General features: G+C 45.1%; 1 protein-coding gene across 1 annotated transcript in view; it reads right to left on the bottom strand.

The window, feature by feature from the left end:
- Positions 1 to 16,342, bottom strand: part of THUMPD3 (THUMP domain 3 tRNA guanosine methyltransferase) — a 112,482-nt gene extending 96,140 nt beyond the window's left edge. Inside the window, exons 1-2 of the mRNA XM_085308912.1 lie at positions 16,323 to 16,342; positions 8,415 to 8,508 (exon numbers count right to left, since the gene is read on the bottom strand). Coding sequence (XP_085165038.1) covers positions 8,415 to 8,508; positions 16,323 to 16,342 — 114 coding nt within the window. The remainder of the gene's footprint in view (positions 1 to 8,414; positions 8,509 to 16,322) is intronic.
- Positions 16,343 to 19,519: the final 3,177 nt, after the last annotated feature.

Below are 19,519 nucleotides of genomic sequence, written 5' to 3'. Positions count from 1 at the left end.
ATTCTGTGAGGTTGTGTTATTGCAATTTATAGAATGTTTTGAGATGCTGGATGAAAAACTCTTTGAAGAATTACTTTTTGTTATATTTATGTACACACGTGTGTGTGTGTGTATGTAATTTTAGATATATCTTAATATGAATAATTCTTTATATAAACAAACATATATTTATATGTTATATATATATGTTATATATATATATATATATATAATTTAGATACACCCACATACACAGACACACTCTGCCACTGGATGTAAGTATGGGTGTAAAGCATTAGCCTAGAAAAGAATTGCTTCAGTGGGTTCATAGATGCGGACGTTTTTAAGGCCAGAAGGTGCTACCAGATGATCTGATCTGACTTCTGGATATAATATTTTATCCTGTTACTCCTTTATAAAAAGAAGTCCAGTAGCTCATTTTTATGTGGATACCTAAGGTTCATGCTAGTAACCCGATTCTAAAGCTCCGCTCTCTGTAATGATCTGTAAAATCTTTCCATGTCTAGATTAAGGAATGTAAGGTGCTTGAATGAACCATTTAATGATCTTCTCCTTTATTCCATTCTAGTGACTCAGGGTGTGATTCACACATTCTTGTACAGTTCTCTTTCTTTCTCCAAGTTTAAATAAACTCTATTTTGCATTTTAATAGCCCCAAAACACAAAGCTCCAGTTACATCATTTAGGAACATTCAGCGTATGAAAGACGAAAGACTTCCCCATCCAGTCCTGACACAGCCGGTGCCCCCAGCTCAGTGCACTGCGCTGTTCCTTCTGGGAAAAGCGGGCGGATCCTGCCTTTGGAAGAGGTGGGAAGCGGGCGGATCCTGCCTTTGGAAGAGGTGGGAAGCGGGCGGATCCTGCCTTTGGAAGAGACGCAGCCCGCAAAGTTTGAGGGCAGCCAGAATCTCTCTCTTCTCCAGGGGGAAAAACCACCATCTGTTTTGGGGAAACTTCTGTTTATTCTTCTTAAATCYTGAACAAACACAACAACAAAATCTGTTTGTCCATTTCTTTTTGATGCTTTAACCAGTTCTAGTGGCTGTCTTGCTTCTTCCTTGTGTTCCTAACCAGAAAAAGTAGAGGAGAATCGAAACAAAACAAAGCCAGCTTTTTGGTTCTCTCCACTTTCCCCACGCTGCTTTTGCTTTCCTCACAGGAGTAAAACACTTGATTTTCTAACAGGCATTTTCCTGTGCAACAAACTAAGGAATTAATGCCCTCTAAAAATTAGAGGGTCTCTGGATTATCTTTTTTCTTCTATCACTTTCTGAGTGCGACACAGCAGCTCAAGAACAATTCACTAAAAAGCTATGGCTGGATACACCCGTCCTGCCAGGCAGGTTCAGGATTATTCTTTGCAGTGGTGTGTTTCTCCTCCTCTCACTTCAGCGTAGTTCAGTCTGACCTGCTTTGACTAACCCTTGCCCGTGCATGAACTCCACCAATTTTTCCTAGGTGGTCAGAGAAGCTRTTTCCTGTAGCGTAGCCAGATCTGAATCAATGCCAAAAACATTCCTGCTGCTGATACCGCTGTGTCCTCCTTCTGGGCTCTCCTTAATAAAGGAGTGACCTAATCTAGTCTCCAAAGTGTTTCCACACCTTTTTTTTTTTTTTTTTTTTTTTTTTTTTTTTTTTTTTTTTTTTTTTTTTTTTTTTTTTTTCATTCTGTTTGTGCAGATTTGTGTTGTGCTAATGTGCTGCTGTTGTTACTACAACACCACATAAAAACATTGGGTGCACACCAAGAACAAAAAAAAAAACTTTCCTGAAAGCATGGATTGATTGCAGCTACTCCCTCAGAGTAGAATTTACTGAGGAAATAATTAGGGCTGATTAATTTAGATGAAATTTCTAACTGTGGTGCTCAAGGTGCTGATATAGGCTGAAATGCCCCCAAATAAATGGCCAGGATGAGATTTTTTTTTGGAATTAAAAAAAAGCAGTATAAAAGTCAAAACCAGGGATGACAGGTGATCAGATCAGTGGTAGCCTTTCTCCATGACCGCTGAAATGCTTACTCAAATCTGATTCACAAGGCTGGTATCTGTAACTAGGTACAGATGCCCGTGCCTGCAATTTGCCAAGACTTCAGGACTATCTAGGATAAGAGTCTACTTCATTAGAGTGGATTGCTGCTCTTAATCGTAAAGGAAGTCCTGCAGTACTTGGGCTTTGTTTTGGTGCTTTATTTTGACAGCTGCTGACTTTYCTTCCTCTTCTGTGACTCTCACTGAACAATTTCTTCTATGTGATTGCACCGTGTTGATCTTGCTTTTCGCAGTAATGCCAGTTGCATAATCAGTGGTGTCAGTTTTGTGGAGAGCGTGACCCCTGTTGGAGATCTGACTGCTTACTTCTTGGAAGAGTTTATTTTACATTCAGACTGGAATTTTAAGTTGTGAAATAGAAAAGTAGGGTAAGGGAGGTTTCCCCCCCMCACACACACTTTCACTGTACCATTTTGAGAATCTCTGTTTTAGGGGATGTTGTGGCAAGTGATATTGCTGGAGCTGGTAGCTGACTCCCTGCTGTGATTGGCATGTGAAAATGTATTGGTGGATCTGTGAAAGCAATTGATGGAAAGAGGTCAGGAATAATCTAGGAATCTAAAAGTTTCACAGCCTAAGTAGCTGGAGATGTGAAAGGACTGTTAGAAACAGTGAGGGCAAATCTGGGTGGATTCTAGGTGTTTCTAGGTGGATTTAGTCCTTTTCTTCCTTCATGAGACTACCCAGAAGAAGAAATCATCCACTGTAAAATTAAGCCTGTATTTTGAGGGCAAAGTGATAAAGTTTCTTCTAGGTATTATCCATGCTTGCCTGAAGTTTTTTTCAGCTCTGTGCAAGGGCAGAGTGTAGGAAGAGAGAGGTAGAGAAATGCATTGAAAACCTTGAGCAGAAGCTGGGTATTCTCCGAGTCAAACCTTTAAGAAAGGTGGTGGTGGCATCAGTTTGCACAGGTACCAAACACACCTCGCTTTTTATTTACTCATTGGAAAAATAACTTMGTACTCTTGAGGTTGGACTGGCTGCTTAATTTGGTGCACTTACAAAGTCTGAAGAGAGCCTCAGATTCCACGACGCAAGAGCTTGAGGCATTTTTAGYTTTCTAAACTCCAGTTTAAACCCAGTGAAATACTTTTCACTGTACTAGGCATCTTCTCTCTACCGCGGAAGGTGACAGACTCTTTGGGAGCTGGTGTGCAGAGGTAGAAGGTTGGTTATACCATACAGTAGCCAAAAGACCAGCTTGGAGACACTGTGCAACAATACAGTGAAACTTGGCAGGTGGAAAAAATGTGTATAGGTGAAGGCATTGCTTCAAAGAGATTCTTTTCTGTTTTTTTTTTTTTTTTTTTTTTTTTTTTTTTTATCCTGAGGACCAAATCCTGTAATTCTTCTAGCACTTAGAAGTTCTCCCACTGTCCTCCAGAAAAGCTTTAAGTTTCAGTTGAAGCAAAGGATGATATACATTGAAAGATGTTGATAGGAATAAATGTGGAAGCTTTCAGTGTGTCCTCCTCTGGTGTGCCTGGCCCTGGTTATACTTTCAGTGTTTTTTCATTGCATGTTTTCTTAGGAGAKCCTATGAAGCACTCAATAAAAAACAAATCTATTCTTTATAGTTGTAATAAGAGAATTAAGCTAGTTAACTACAACTAGAAATGCTTCCAAGAAAAACAGTGACACTGGAAATCAGGATAAATGAGGGCAAGTTTTCTGGTTACAACTGGATCAAATATCTACATGCTGCTTGTATAGAAAAAAACAGCAGTGAAAGTTTTGTCTCTTGATTCTGGTAACAGCTTTTTCCACAGACAGGAGTGGCCGGAAGGGAAGTCAATAGCGAGTAAAACGTGATTACACTTTCTTTGCGTTCTTCCCTCGTTACAGCACTTCTAGTGATGCCCGGGTTTTTTCTTTGATTGTCTATTGTCCGCAGCCCCTGCCGGGAATTGCTTCTTCAGCTTGTTCACCGTTACCGCAGCTTTTCCTTGCTGCCTCGCACAGCCGCGTGTCGCTGGCGCCTGATCCCAAGCGGTGCTCTGGGGAGGGAGGGCACGGCGGGGATCGCATGCTCCAGGAGGCCCCTCCGGCACGAAGGGATCTCGCGGGGCTTTATTCCAAGCCTCTCCCTTTGCRCAGGGTTTAGGGCTGGAGGGGACCTCTGAGCAGGCAGGCTTGTTAGTCCGCAGAACCGCGTGTTGTGTGGTTTTAACTGGACCTGCGGCTGGGCTTTTCCCGCTCTGCGCAGATTAGGGTAGTTACCGATAAAGGCTGAGTTTGTGCCTGCACGTCCTGAGTAGAGTCTGTGCTGATGGTTTCTTACTGCGTCAGCAGATGCAAGTGTCACCAAAAAGCTTTTGCAGATTCCTGCTTCTGGGGACGCTTATTTCTTCCGTGGCGACGGGCAGAGATGGGCTGGAAGGGTGTTGGCGTAGCCCGTATTTTTGAAGTGCCTGGCGCAGCCGGTCTGCACCCCTCGGAAAGCACTGCCTTGCTGGCTGACGAGACGGGCGCCTTCCCGGCACGTGCTGATGTCTGCTCTTACCTTAGAGGGGGCAGGCGAAGGTGCGAAAGGGAAAGGGAGCTTCCGTGTGTGCTTGCCGTTCGCTCTCYGAGGAACGCTGATCCTGTTCCTGGCTATTGCCCCTGCAAAAAGCAGGACAAGTTTTGAAAATACGTATTTCTGCTGCCTAAATTTAGCTCCCCAGAGCTTGTCTGGTYCCAGCAGCATCTCATGGGGCAAAGCACAGTTTGAAGGTACGGGTCAGGCACGTGTTCAAAACGCCTCTGACAGACGAGGGTAACCTGCTGAAGGGGCTCCGGTTGTGCATGTTCCTCTCTTCCTGGAGACAGCGTTTTCCTCCCTCTAGAAAAGCTTCGGTAAATTTGTCGTGTTTCTTGTGGGCACGGAGTGGAACAAAATGGGCCGCGCTGAGCGCGAGGCGGCCTCTGGAGCTGCCTCAGCGCCGGCTTCGAGAAGGCTGACCCTGATGCYGGTATTAAAGAGCATGAAAAATGTAATGCTCTGGTGAAAAGCCTCGCTATGGAAACGGGTTCTTCTGCGTTGCTGCAGATATCCTTGCTGGCGCTGGGCGCTCCRGACCTGGCTGCCCTCTGAACGCGAGCCGAGACTGGCCCGGCGCCTCCCGGCGCGGGGCTGCCGGGGCTGCGCGCTCGCTGCRGCCAAAATCCTCGCGGATTCCCTGGGTTTTCTCGAGCTTTTGCATGTCGGTGGTGATCTGACTTTCCATTTGGTTCTTTCCTCCTGTGTCCGTTCGCACTCAAGCGTTTGTGCCGACACGAACGTCCGTCCCGCGCTCGCCCGGCAGCCGCGAAGCGCGCGCGTTTTGCGACACCGGCTGAACGTGTCCTTCCCGCRGCTCCGGGGGCCGGGGTCTAGCTTTAGCAATGCTAGCGTCGTTCTGCAGCAACTAGTTTGGCTAGTTGAAGTACCGAGTAAGAGACTCGGGGCAGTCAGTTACTTCCTATCTTGTATTGTGCTTTTATTCTCATATCTATTGTARAATCTCTTTCTGCCAAAACTAATAGTTACGGTACCTGTCAAGTTTGTTCTTTGGGTCCAGCGTTTTCCTCGTTTCAGATGTGTTTTGCTGGCTTCTTAGTCCACCATCATCATTGCTCTACTGTKTGGCTCCTTGTTCCCACTGTTTGAAAAAGGCATACGCATACGTGCATATCTGCGTGTGCACGTGCACTAACGCTTTCTCTCCCCTACTTACTGCTTTACACCTGTTTCTGAGATTTACTGTGCCAGAATAGTGTTGCAAAATCCTGAGTCATTTCTAGCTAACTGATATGGCAATTATTGTTAAGGAATTATTCTCTTGCATAATTAAGAGCCCTGAGCTCTATTTTAAGGTGTCATGTGGTTGGCTTTTCCATACTCTTTGTGAAACTTTTGGCTCAGAACAATTGGAAGGAGGCTGGAACTGAAGAAGAGACTTTTTTTTTTTTTTTAATGGTGAAGACAAACTCATGCCATCATAAAGATTTCAGCTGCTCCATTGCTGAGCAGTTCAGCAAAATCGGTCTTTAAAAATTGATCAGCAGTTGAACCATGAAGCAGAAGTTCTGCTGTCAGCCCTGGTTTGTAAGAGAGACTGTGAATTTGGTGCAATCTGGGTCTGCATCTCTGTGCTGAAGTATGTCTTTCTACCTCCATTTTCATTTCTGCAGCATTGATGACAAACTGGTCTGGGGAAAATTACTGCCCCTTTCCATTGCAAAGACGGGCAGCAAGGCCAAAGATGAGTGAAAAGGAGTGCAAGTGCATGCCCCAGCAGAGCTGGAAAACAACCCTGGAATAACCTCCTTCAAATCAGAGCCAAATCTTTCAAGTAGCCTAAGGAAATTAGAGACCTAATTTCCATGAATGGAAATGAAATGTCAGAACACAGTGACAGTGTTGGTAATCTCAGCATAAGAACATCTATCGAGTGAAACAACAGTATTACTGACTGGTTATTTTCCAGATGAGGTAGGCTCAGTTGGTAAGGAGGTGGTTTTGGGTGCAAAGARTGGTGTTAGTACTGGGAGTTTACATATTTCAGAAAGTGATTGAACAGATTAATGAAAAAATAATGTGTCAAGACTTATTGAACTAATTGAAGTCTGTATGAAAGACACACGAATAGAGGTGAGTGTGAAAGGTGAAACCCCCTGACTCCTAAATTCTGTGTAAGGTCATTTTCAAACCTGTACTTTGTCAGCATCGCTGCTCACCGGAAACTGCCTGGTTTGGGGGATGTGGTTCTGAGTAATAATTCTGGCTCTGGAGAGGGAGGGAGATATTTYTTCTTGAGACTAGTAAAAACTGAAGGATCTAGCACGTTTTTCTCAAAAACAGCCTTATCTCCGAATGTTTCATGTAAGAGGTTTGGCTCCAAATGTGTAGATTTGGTGGTTCTTCACATCAGGCCTTCCTATGTAAAGCTTTTACTTCACATGGAAGTATTTCTTTACTTATCTTGATAGACCATAGTTGCTTCTTAAGTTATTGGAAGAAAGAATATTAAGTGAYTGAATTCTATTCTGTATTTTTTCCTTCTTCACAAATAACGCTGAACATCTTGCCAAGTTCTTTAGAAAACAGTGCAATCATCAGCGGACTGAATTCATTAGGGGTTGGCATTTAGACACTCGGTATTCCAGAGCTGCTGACGCCCCTTGGAAAAATTTGCAATATATTCACTTGAGGACCAACGTTTTGCTTCTGTGATTATCTGGATGTTTTTTGTCCATCCTTGAATTTGTTTTTCTTATTAAGAAAATGTGTTTGGATTCTGGACTTCAGGGTTGGGTTTTTTTTGTTTTCTTTTTTAATTGTTTCCTTTTGTTAATTTTTAGTCACCAGGCAGTATTTTTTCTAGATGTGATGGAAGCATAGCAAATTTTTTTTTAATAAAGTAAAATGGAAAATGGATTATTGCTTTCAGATGTAGATGAGCGGTGGTTCATGTTTTTGTTTTTGTTTTTTATTTCTCTCCCTTTACGTTAGCCCCCAAGAATGAAACAGGAAGGAAAAGTTTTCCTCTTGCATCAGCGTTAGTGTTTCTGGATGGGAGGCTGATGCTCGGGGTGGGGCTTTGGCCGTCCCTGGGGWCTGCTGCCCTGGGGCCTGGCACCGCCAGGGCCCCTCCGCGCTGTGCAGCGGCTGCCCAGAGCCCCGCTTTAAGGGTGCAATGTTAGTGCAGAGCAGCCTGATACTGTGAGTATTATTATTATTTCCTCCTGCTCCCCCAGCCTGCTTCCGCAGCATGGCAAAATCTCCTGGTCTGATGTGGAATAACAATTCACAAGCAAAAGTTAGTTTTTCCTGCTAGAAGCTGKCTTGTGTTTTCCGTGGTCTCCAAAAGGAGAGACCCCGCAATGACATGCTGTTTCATGATGAAAGCTCACGGGAGGCCGCGTGCTGGCGTTTGCAGAGTGCATGGGAAGCTGCAGCTGATGACAGGAATGCTTTCTGCTGTGTTTGGTTTGTTGCAGATCCTCTTGTTGGTCGTCTCAGACGGCAGGTTTATGCTTTCCATCTGGCGGGTGTGTGTGTGYGTGGTTTGAAATGATGTTTCTGTTTTTAAATTTAACATAATTGCAACACGGTTATATGTGTTGTCAGCCAGTCTTCATCCATGGAAAGTTTTGGTCTGGAGACTAGACTGAAGTTAAGAATAAGCACCATTTTGTCCTTTCCTTTACTGGCCAAGGAAAGCAGGCCTTCCTAGCAGGGCACTTGCCTCTGAGCTTGGAAATGCTGTGTGCAAATGGAGGAAAACTGGGTGCTTTGCTTCCATTGAAACRCTTGTTCTTGTACTGCGTGCCTTTGCGGCTGGGCAGGTCTGGTCGTCTCCCGGTGTGAATTCAGAGCCTGTCTGGGGGAAGCATTACCGTACTGTCAGTAACTTCTGCAGATTTGGTTACGAAAGCTTGAGACCAACCTCTCCTCTGCTCGAAATGACCACTGTCATCCCCCAGGTCACACCTAAAGCAAAACAGAAACTTTAAAGAACAAGGGGCAAAATCTTCTACTTCACTGACCGTGAGCGGGAGAGTTTTGTCTGGCTTGTTCCTGAGTGCTTGTCCAGTTTAGTTTGGCTTATTTCAAGACTTTATTGCCATCACCTCCATTTTGATCTTTTTTCTCAGAGAGCTACATCTAGAAGTTGTCCTGGTTTTTCCTTCACTCTACATGTAAAAGAAGGGATTATTTTTTGGCTAGTCTGATGATGAAACTCTCCCCAGTAAAAATGTCTAAACATCGCCAACACATTTCCCACAGGCCAAAAAAGAGGCATTGGTCTTGCTGTTGTAACTGGTGGAGCGCTCTTGGTGGTGGGGAGGATAGGCTAACRGAAATTTTGTTGGTTTTGAAGATTYCTTTAATCCTACTAACTGAAGTGTGAAGAGGCTTGGTAAACCAGTTCAGGAGGCTTGGATGAGTCCACGAAGAGCTTCTGCTGAACGCCAAGCGAAGCAGCGCGGTGTTGATCATGCTGTGGCTCTGTCCCGTTGTTCTGAGCAAAAACATGTTTTTTCAGGGACTGCTTGTAGTTTTGAAGTTATAATGATCTAAGTGAATTAATTAGACCAGTTCTGCTATCAGTTATTACTACTTTAATTCTGTTGAAATCATGATTTTCTTCGTCTTGACAGAGGCTTTACAGAAGAGAACTTGTCAGCTCCAACTCAGCTTTCATTTGTTTTGCTTCGTTGGAGGTGCTTGAAATGAYGCCGAATCGTCTTGTCCTTGCACAGTTGTGCTGACACCTGCCGCTGGTGGAGATGCGTCAGTGTCGTGTACTGACATCCTCATTCTTGTTTTATTTATTTAATGAGAAGTTGTTGTAAAGCTGTTTCTGGGCACCAGTGCTTGCCCTGTGCTCTGGAAGGAATGCCTTGGTTTGAAGCAAGCAGCGGCTGCAGACCAAATGTGCTGCTTTTTGGCGTACATGAAACATATGGAGTAGGAGAATGATGGTTTCTTTGCTCCTCCCAGGATCCTCTCTCACTGGCAGCATTTGCAGCAGGCCCAGCCAAACTCTTGTTCCTGCAGTAACACCACAAAATGGAAAGGACATTTGTCCTTCTAATACTTCACTGCTTTTTTTTTTTTCCTTCTTTTTAGACCTAGTCGCTTACAATCAWCAACTTTGCAACACTTGTACTGTGTGAGGAACAGTGGTGGTTAGAAAGTTGGCTGATTTGGAGTATTTCAGGAGCAGGGGGGACATCGGTCCTACCGAGGCACTGCTGCGTTAGAGGTACTTACTGCCGGAGGGCAACATTATGTACRTGCCAGGGTAGGAGACTGAGGCAGGGACTCCTGGCCCTGCAACGAACTTGTCGTTTGACCTTGTGTAAGATGGCGTCTTTGCTCATCACGTACTGTGCAGCTGTAAGGTACGCTGTAATTCCTTTCTGACCTTTAAGATAGGTTACTGCAAGTTTGGGAAGTACTCTGAGATTTTTTGAAGGAAGAAACGGAAGAAGGGAAAACCTGTATGCTTTTAATAAGGTGAATGTGAAGCTTCTTTTAACTAGGAAGAAACGAACTTGACTTCCTGGAAGCTGCTTCTGCCAAAGCAGTGAGACTCCACTTTGGTGTCTATAGGAGCAGTGTTGATCACAGGTGGCTTTTTTTGAAAGGATTCACTTGTTGCCCTGATTTTATTCCCACCAGTGTTGCTTTTTCCATGGAGTGCTTTTGAAGTCTCTGACTGGCTTCATATATGTGTATAGACATCCCTTATTAAATTCCCTTGAGTCCTGTCCTATCATGCACTACAATCAGCTTAAAATGTGTGTAGAAGCTCTGTCTTTAAGGCAGCAGCCTGGAGGTCCAAGAGATATGGCAAGTATGAGATAATACAGAGAAGGAGTGTTGCATCTGCCTCTATGTATTGCTTAAGATTTCTTCTACCGAGGGTTGCTGTACATTTACCTTCTTCTGTAACTGTGTGCTGCCCTTCATGTCACTTTTGATTTTTTTTCACTTCAGACATAGTAGTCTTCACTACTGTGCTTGCACTTGCAGTGGRTAGAAACACCTAATGTGGTCCATGCGACATTTCTAAAACAAATGAATTCTTTTCATTGAAAAGAGATTCATTTCTGTCTTCTGTGAACATAGTCTGCTGTCCTCAGGGGAAGAGACACTCTGTGCTGACGAACATTGCTAGCACAAATGAAGAAATCAGCCCTTTTGGGATGTGTGAGCTCCAGTGGGTGGTGAGACATCTTGTAACTRGTGGGGAAGAGGGATGAGATCAGGGTTTAAATTGTTCTGTTGCAGCAGACAAGGCATATTTGGTGGGACCTCCCTTGTTTGATCTCACTTGGCGTGGGGTTAGCATGTGTATTTTTGGAATGCGGCTCAGCCTTGTGCTTTATACTGAATGAAGATGCATGAGACAGCATTGCAGAGAGCTCTTGCTGCATTGGGTTTTGTCTTGGCTTTGAATAGTTGTGGCTGCATCAAAACCTTTTCTTATAGGATTACTTACAATGCCTTCTGGTTGTAGGAAGTGGAAATGAGTGAAGTCTAAGGACAAATTTAGCCTTCTTATGAGCATGATGTCTGCTTACTCCAGATTTAATTTGATTTGTGAGGTTTCTTGGAGAGAGTCAACGCCATGAAACTTTCAGCGTGTGCTCTGGGTCTGAGGAGAGTCCTCATTGCATCCATGGTTTTGTCTTTCCTTTGTTCACTGTGCCATTGACTAATTTAAAAGCAGTTGACTTTGATACGGGTCCTACATATAAACAAATAGCTAGRTGAGGCAACTTTTGTGTATATGCTATCTTGCCTACAGCTGGAACCTGTGCTAACTTGGCATTTGCATTTTTTTTTTGTGGGAATATAGTTGTTCTGTAGTCTTGGAAGGTATTTTATGACCTAAGAAGAGATTTGAGTTCTAGTATAGCATTTCTAGTGGCAAGGAATTCCCCTTTCTAAAATGTTGGGAAACAGTAAAGTAGAAAATTCTATACTTGTTCTAACCATGTATTATCTGAAAGATTATAACCTATTTATAATCAGGTTTATTCTGTTCCTACATTTGCTTTTCTCATAAAGGGTGCCTTCCTAATTTTTATTCTGCAAATACAGAAGCAATAATCGGTTCAATTTCTTTGTTACTGGAATTTCATGACTTTTCTCACTTGCATTTTGAGTATCGATGCGAGGAAAACAAATTATCAGCGTTTTCTTAAATCTGGCCTAACCGGTTGCACTAGCTAGGATGGTTTGCTGAGAAGAGTGATGAATGCTATAGATTTATTTTGTATGCTTCATCTTAAAAAAAAGAAAAGAGAGACAGAATTTCTTTCGTATTTGAGGTGGAGCTGGGAGCCTTCAGAGCCGAGCAACCAAATGAGTCGTGTGCTGGAAGAGAGCTAACTTGCTCCTGCCGGCTTTGAAGTGAGCAGAGAGGCTTCTCTGATCAGGTTATTCTCCCATGTCCACTGCTGTTCTCTCAGCTCCCTTTAACATGAAGTATTGCAAGAAATCTCAGACTCAGGTGGTCTGACCTATTTAGGATCAAACAGACCTCAGTGGAAGGTTTTCTCTATTAGATCCCTTTTATGCCCTGTATTGGGGCCTTCAGTATGTTGCATTGTATAGCTTGTATTGCCTGAATTTTTCCTGCAGGAGAGTTGCACAGTGTGTTACTGGAGAAGAGGAGATGGGACAACTCCTCTGCTCTAGCATGTGTGTCCTGTCTCTCSCTTTCTACATGGTTGCTTTTTGCTGTAAGCCACAGCACAGACCCCGTGGCCTGGAGAAAAGTGGAGGTGAGGTGATCATGGTGAGCTTCCTTCAGCTCTGAGTGTTTTTCCAAGCCACTGTATTGATCTCAGGATTCTTGGTCTAGTTTTGAAAGACTTGCAGAGGGTTGCGGGAAGAAGAGGCTGACTTTTGATTAGCAGCTCTTTCTCCGGGGGTGTTTCATACCACAGAGCAGCTGCTTTGGGGAGCTGGGGTGTCCCAGAGATGCCCCCCTTTGGCTACGTCGCTTGGCAGAACGTTCCTGCTTGTTGTCCCCATGCATAGCCATTTGCTTCTCTGCAGGGGAAGCGCGAATGCCTTCCTGAGTCTTTCTGATGAGTGGTTACTTACAGAGCTGTAAAAACTGGTCGTATTGATGTGAAGGATAAAATATAGATTTTTTATGATAAAGATGCTATTTACTGCACTTGCCTTGGCTTTCATATGTTTGGCTGAGTTCCCCTGTAGCTAGAAGACCCCTGGTCACAGGGATTACACTAGATCAGTCTTTGGGGAATGCAGTGTGATGGACTGAATTTACAGTCCATAGAAAAAACTTTCTGAAAAGTCACTCTAAGCTCCTTTTTACCCGTACTACTTGGACTCGCAAAGATGATACATGCAGAGATGATTCTTACAGTCACTGATATGACAGAGGCTGACAACTATTTAGAAGTGTTAATGGAAAAAGCTTAATGAAGGACAATACAGAACTAAGTAGTGTACCCTGGTATGTACTCATTTACCCTTAAGTCTRTGCATATGGGTTTGGGGCAGCTACTTGATGCCAGAAATATGGCCATGAGCAAATAGTCAGAGTAATCTATTTACCTGTTTATTTTTCTACAGATGAATCAAGTTTTCAGAGGAATTTCATTAGGAACAAAATATCTAGGTAACCAGAGAGAGCAGGAGGGAGAAAAATAAACTGTGAGTGGTAGTTAGAGTATTACAGTTGAGCTGCTGCCAAAGTAAGCAGGAGAATTCAATAAACTTCTGTCTGGCTGATGAATTACTGGGAGACGATTCTGCAAGGGTTTGACATTCCCCTCCTGATGGTGCGGTAGCTACTGCWGCTCGTGGAGTTGTCTGGGCGATASTTATTTTAAGTAATGCACCACTGGGATTGTAAAATGGATCCGATGGTGCACATGATTATGGGCACTGTGCCTCTGGTAACTATGCCCTGCTTTCAAGAGTGCCCGCACAGATGGTTTATTTATGTCGCGTTGTTTAGGTTGCAGTTAATTTTGAAAGGAAGGATTACGTGCATTGCTTTTATTGTTTTGCCATAGAGCTTTGTAATGTTGTGAAGTGACTGAGGTAGGAGGAGAAAGGATGGAGTGGGGTGGCAAGGGGAAGTACGCTGGCATGCATGTTACTTCTGGAACCAAAGGTCATTAGTGCTTCAAAATCTTGCAGATTTGGTGTCTTTAACGGGCAGAGTAGGTTTGCTTCAGCACAGACTTCTGAGTGCAGAGGCTTTAGGAGTGGTTTGTGTTTACAGTGGTCACTGAGATCAGATCTTGTCCATGTTTGAGCGTGGTATCCTGGGCAGAGCTGCCCGAAGCGTTAGCYGGTACCTCGGCGGTGCCGAGGTCAGCAAGCTGTGCCAGGCTGTTCGGTGCGGAAGACTCCCAGTCGGATCTGCTGCTTCTGGAGTTGGGGTGAGCAATCGGATTGCRAATTTTAGAATCATTTACACTGATAAATTGCAGAAACGGAATTCATGTTCGTGCTTTGGCTACGTTTTCCCGGCAAGTACGGTGGGAAGCCTGCTGTGCACAGAGGTGTTCGGGCCGGGCTTGCAGAAAGCTCAGAACATCCTACGTGAAGTAGAAGTGCTGCCGCTTCCTCTCAGTAGTGATTAGATTCTTGGGATGTGTTTCAGGGCAGAAATGAGTGATAAGTAAGTACAGGCTTGGGTCAGGGTTTCAGAAACTGGCTCGGTTAGCAGTAAAATGAAGGCGGTATTTTCTTAACCCCGGTTCCTTTGAAGCGCTCTTCTGTGTTTCCAAACCACACAACTATGAGTTTTTTCTCAGAGGGCAGCTACTTCCAGGCTTCCCCACCCCCKGCCTGACACTCAGCCCAAAGGGCAGAGGGTTTTCCAGGAGGAAAACTTCATACGTTTTTACTTCCTTTTTTAGTAGTTACAACTGAGAGATTACCTTGCAGYCAGGGCATGACGATCAAGAAGCGCAGTGTCGATAAGAAGGCAAAAAYGTGGCCGCTGTGCAGAGCAGCCTTTGGTTTGGCGATGGACCCGGGAAGGGGCCCATCTTGTGATACCCTCAGTTAAACCAGAGATCAAAGAATCATTAAAAAAAAACACGAGCTGTTTTCAGRCTTGAGAGATGATTTTCTTAATTTAATCCGAAACTTCTAGTTTCAGATAAAAATCTTTGCTCTTTGTCTCACTAAGAGCCAAATCTCTTGCCGTTTCCTAGACGGGGTTGTTAATAATGGCAGGTGTAAGGAACGGAGAGAGACTTGTTTGCTTGCTTTGAGACGTTTGTTCTGTTCCTTCCCTGAAGCTTTTCAAATATATTTACTACCCAGGGTATTTCCCTGAAGCTTTTCAAGTGTATTTACTACCCAGGGTATTTTCGGATTGATGTTTGGGGGATCTGCACAGCAGAAAAGAGAAAACACAATTGGAAATTCTTTGAGATGCTCCAGTTTGTGGTCTTTGTAGCTCCTTGGCTTTTTAAGTTGAATAGTGTCACTGTTCAGATCGGCCTAAATGTTGGCCTGGGTTCAGCCACCGCAAGATGGATGTTCTTCTCTCAGCACGTCCTTTGATTCACTGTGTGACTGTCGCTAAATCACTTAAACTGCGGCTCTGTTACTCACCCGAACGATGGGGCTAAGGGCGCTAGCGGTGGAGGGGGGCTGGAGCTGTGCTGTGTACCGTGGGCACTGGGGGTGGGTGCATYGCACGGCTGGATCTGTCCCGTGTGGGCTCGTGGGCGCTCTGCCCCCGCGTATCTTAGCGTGCTGAGCCCCTGCCCGGAGCACGCCGCGGGTCTGGCGCTCTTCCTGGGCTGCCTTTGCAGCCGTGCAGCCTCGGGGAGCTGGGTTCTTGTTGTTCGACAGCCCTGCTGCAGTCCTACTTCTGAATCAGCGCTACCAGCCCGTTAGATGGTGTGCGGAGGCCTCTCCCGAGGGAACTGGCCCAACTACTGAAAAACGGGGCGGCAAAGCACTGGAAAACTGTAAGGAGTGATCTTGTGTTGAAGAGGGTTGGTCCTTTAGTGGAGAAGAAACATACATAATCTAAGGGGGAAAACGAAAGAATTTTGGAGTCCGATGGCCCCCGTTGTATATTCCATAGCTGTGGAAGAATTGGATTTCCCTTTGASTCCAGCTTGCCATTTTATGTTTGCAATAAACTATTGGGTCTAATCCCAATTGTAAGGAAAACAAAGTTTTTCATTGCCAAGCGTGTTTTCTCACTTGTTAGAAATCAGAGGGGTGAAACAAATGTTAGAGGAACGATTGTCCTAGCCTGTCCATTTTGAAGGTAAGTAGAAGACATCATTTTCTTGGACAGATAACCCATCATCTTCAAAAGCACTAAATTTCCTTCAAAATCCAACATGCTCTTCATATCYATCTCCCAGAGCAGTAAACATTGCAGTTCTTAGAGAACACTGAATCTTAGAGATTTTTTTTAGTGTTTGAAAAGGATACCTACAATAGTGAATACTTTTATCTATTTCTGAGCTTGTTTGAAAATAGTCCAGTTATCTCTTAGCTGTAAGGAGAGGGGGGAAAAAAGGAAGAAGAATGAGAGGGAGTGAAAAAAAAAAGTCTGAACCGCCTCCACCCCCCTTTTCCTATGCATATTTGGTCATCAGAGCACCAGCTGGAAGTCTAGTATTTATGAATTCTGCTCAATCTCTGTTTAACTGCAGTGACCCTTCAGGGATGTTGCAGCAAAGCTGTGAGTATTAACCTACTGCGGAAGCTAAGCATGGCCGAATTGACTGCAGCAGCCCTTCGTTAGCATGATGAGGCATTACCATTCCAGGTCCTCGTTCATTCYCAGGCCTGATCCTCAAATTTGGCCTGATCCTCAAATTTACACATGCACGTACACATGGACACATGCACGCACACGCTATAGAGATGAATGCAGAGAGGCACCAGCCTTGTTTCTCAAGCAGCAGGAGGGTGCAACTTCTGTCGGCTGTATCTAGGGAGCACAGGTTTCCATGACAAGCTCAGCTCCTAGGGACAAAAGCGGCTTCCCGTAATCACTCGTGGTCTTTTCGTTTGAGAGGTTCCTGTTGAGGGAGCCAAGCAAGGAAGTTGGAAGCAGCTGGTGGGTGGCAGTGGGCAGGAGGCCGTGGATGGTCCTCGTGCTCCCATGGTGGTGACACAGTCCTCCTTGCCAGCTCCAGGTCACTGTGCTGTGCTGGGCCAGGTGTGCACAGAGGTGCTGAGTGCATGSAGCGGCAGGTGCGAGCTCTGCAGGGGCTCGGCTGTGTTCGGTGAGGCGCTGGCAGTACTTGGAGACACGAAGTGGGGAGAGTCATCTGAAATATGGCTCTACAGCCTTGAGTCTCTAGCCCATGCCAAACTGTTTCCAACTCAGACTCACCAAAGTGCTAGCAAAGTCTTGCCAGTATAGTTTGTGCAAGAATGCACAGCTCTTTCCACCCATTTGACCTATCCTGTCACCTCCTTGTCCCCAGCGTTCCCTGGAGATACTTATGTTAAAGGAAGAGCCAAGAGCCCTGCTGAGGGGAAGAAGGACTGGGCAAGCTGGGGAGGAAGGGACTGACTGGGTAGAACAGGGACCCTGAGGGAAGGTTTCACACCATCCTGAATAAAAACCTGTAGGTTCTCCATCTTTGGGCAGCAGGACAGGAGATGAGCTACTGTGTGCCTGTCTTGCATGGTGATGTCAGTGGAGGAAGGAGTTTGCCCATAAAGGGTAAAGTGAAGGGTGCTGCCAGAGCAGGAGCTTTATCTGTAGAGCATGCTGCTATACACGTGCTCTGTTTGAACTCTCCAGACCTTAGGGAAAAATGGTCCTTGCCCAGGGCTGAGTGAGCCCAGGGAAGATCCTGCTGCCAGGGCTGGGGCTGGGCCGCGCATCTGCCTGCGAACCCTTTGGAAGGGGCCGGGGAGCGAGGCCCTGGGGCCGCCGGGCTGAAAGGAAAGCTGCAGCGGGCGGGAGGGTGCCTGCAGGCTTTCCTGGCAGCCCGTTGCCGGAGAAACCCCTGCTTTTGTCTGCGTATGGCGGAGCAGCTGCCCTGGAGCCTGCTGCTCCTTGCCCACCACCTTGTGCTGCTGCTTRGGGGGAGGGAAGGCGTCCTAAAAACAAAACAATTTGGAGAAGAAGCATAGCTATCCTGTTGGCTCATGAGGGTTTGCTGCCCGCTCTGGGCAGTGCAGGCAGCGCCTCCTGGTGCGATTTCTGCCTCCAGGACAAGGTCTAGCTCGTACTGCGGTGCCTGCAGCACTGGAGCCTCCTTCTCGGCCGCCGGGCGCAACAGCGGGCAGCTCTGCCACGTGGCACGGGCAGTCACCCGGCGTTGCGTGTGACGCCCACCACCAACTTCGGCGGCCAAAAGTAGGGTTCCTGTATSCATCTCCCATACTGGATATGCAGGAGGAGATATGGTTGGGGAGAGGCAAGAGATCTTCTAAGTTCCTTTACTGATTAGCAGCAAGCAGATGTACCCTGTAGCTCGCTCCTTGTTAGATAACGGAGAATGCACACGGGAGATGGTGATTTTTGAATGCCCCAGCTGGCAGGAAGAACTGCAGTCAGTGCTTGCACCTTGTTGCACCAGAAAATTGAGTGAGGAAGCACCTTTCTGTAGGGAACCAGACCTCGTTATTTCCACTGCTCCCTGAACTGTGGGTTCRAGGGATGGTGCTGAAGAACCGGAGGAGTGTTGGGGTCTGCATCCTGCATTGCACTGRGTCTTTGGGTAACAGGCTTAGCTGCCTCCGAGCAACTTTTGCTTACAGGGATAAATGTGTAGATTAATGTAAAGCTGTGTGTTATGACTGTGAGTTTCATATTGAGGATACAGCAATAAAAAGTCTTATGATTTGTATTATGTGGTAGTTTGCCCTAAAGTGAGACAAGCAAAAGTAAGTGAAAAACAATGCCTTCTGCTTTTCAGCTTGCAGWTGCTTCACGCGAACTTACTTTGATTTTGTTTAAAGTGTTTCAATATTTATGAGGAAGGCAATTTCTACAGTAAAAGTATGCTGCTGATCATCACCATAACTTGGTTGATGCGTGTTTGTTTCCACTGTGGTTGACRACAGTTAGGAAGCTTGGCCACAATCAGTGCTTGACATACCAAGTATCAGAGCCGGGGGTTACTGGAGGAGGGGAGGACTTGTAAAACAATGTCTGGAGAACAAGATTGTCTCACTTACTCCATTGGCTGCCAAAGGATGAAATCCTAGCTCCACTGAAGTTAGTGGGAGTTTTGCCATAGTCTCAGCTGTGGCCAGGATTTCAACATGGTTTTTGTAAATGTCAGAAGTTCTCCTGCCCAGGCCTCTAAATATATGAGGACACAAGTAATAAGTGGTATCTCTGGCATATTCACTTGCAGAAGCTGCATCGATCTGGTGCATTAGGGTTTCATTGTTATATTTTAAAAGATGAGGCCGTGTGGAAAATATCCTGCAATAAACTGTGGGTGGAACCAGCTGAAGTAGCCACTTGCTAATACTGAGTTGGAACTGAGCACGCTGTGTTCATTTTGACCGCTACACTTAAGCATATTACTTCTAATATTAATGTTCCAATTGGCCACAGTTTGTCCCAAAGTATTTTGTTCTTTATAAAATACTGCATCATCTGTATTGTCAGAGGTACGTTATTTGAATGAGTGTGATYGTATTCGGCTCTGTACATCACTGCCAGTGTTGTCCTCACTGAAGAATGGACCAGATGAACAGTCCAGGAAAAAATGAGATTTAGACCTGATCAACTAGCCAAAATGTCAAATTAAACCAAACAAAAGCTTATCAGAAGTCTTAACATGAAGGCACATTCCCAAATTTTGCATTTCCATTAGCAATCCTGAGAATATGAGTTTCCAGCCCAAATACAGAACCCTCAAAATATGAGTCTGTCTTGTCGTGATGTTAATCATATGAATTCCAGTAATTCTGAAGATCCGTGTTTTCAAAAGTTAAATAGAAGTACTCCTTAGATCCAGCTTGTTCCATTACCCTTTGT

The sequence above is a fragment of the Rhea americana genome, unplaced genomic scaffold, assembly GCF_003343005.1.
Source record: "Rhea americana isolate MKP2758 unplaced genomic scaffold, rheAme1 scaffold_286, whole genome shotgun sequence".
In the NCBI taxonomy this organism is placed as follows: domain Eukaryota; kingdom Metazoa; phylum Chordata; class Aves; order Rheiformes; family Rheidae; genus Rhea; species Rhea americana.
The sequence above is the reverse complement of the archived record's forward strand: the minus strand, read 5'-3'. Positions and strand labels throughout refer to the sequence as shown.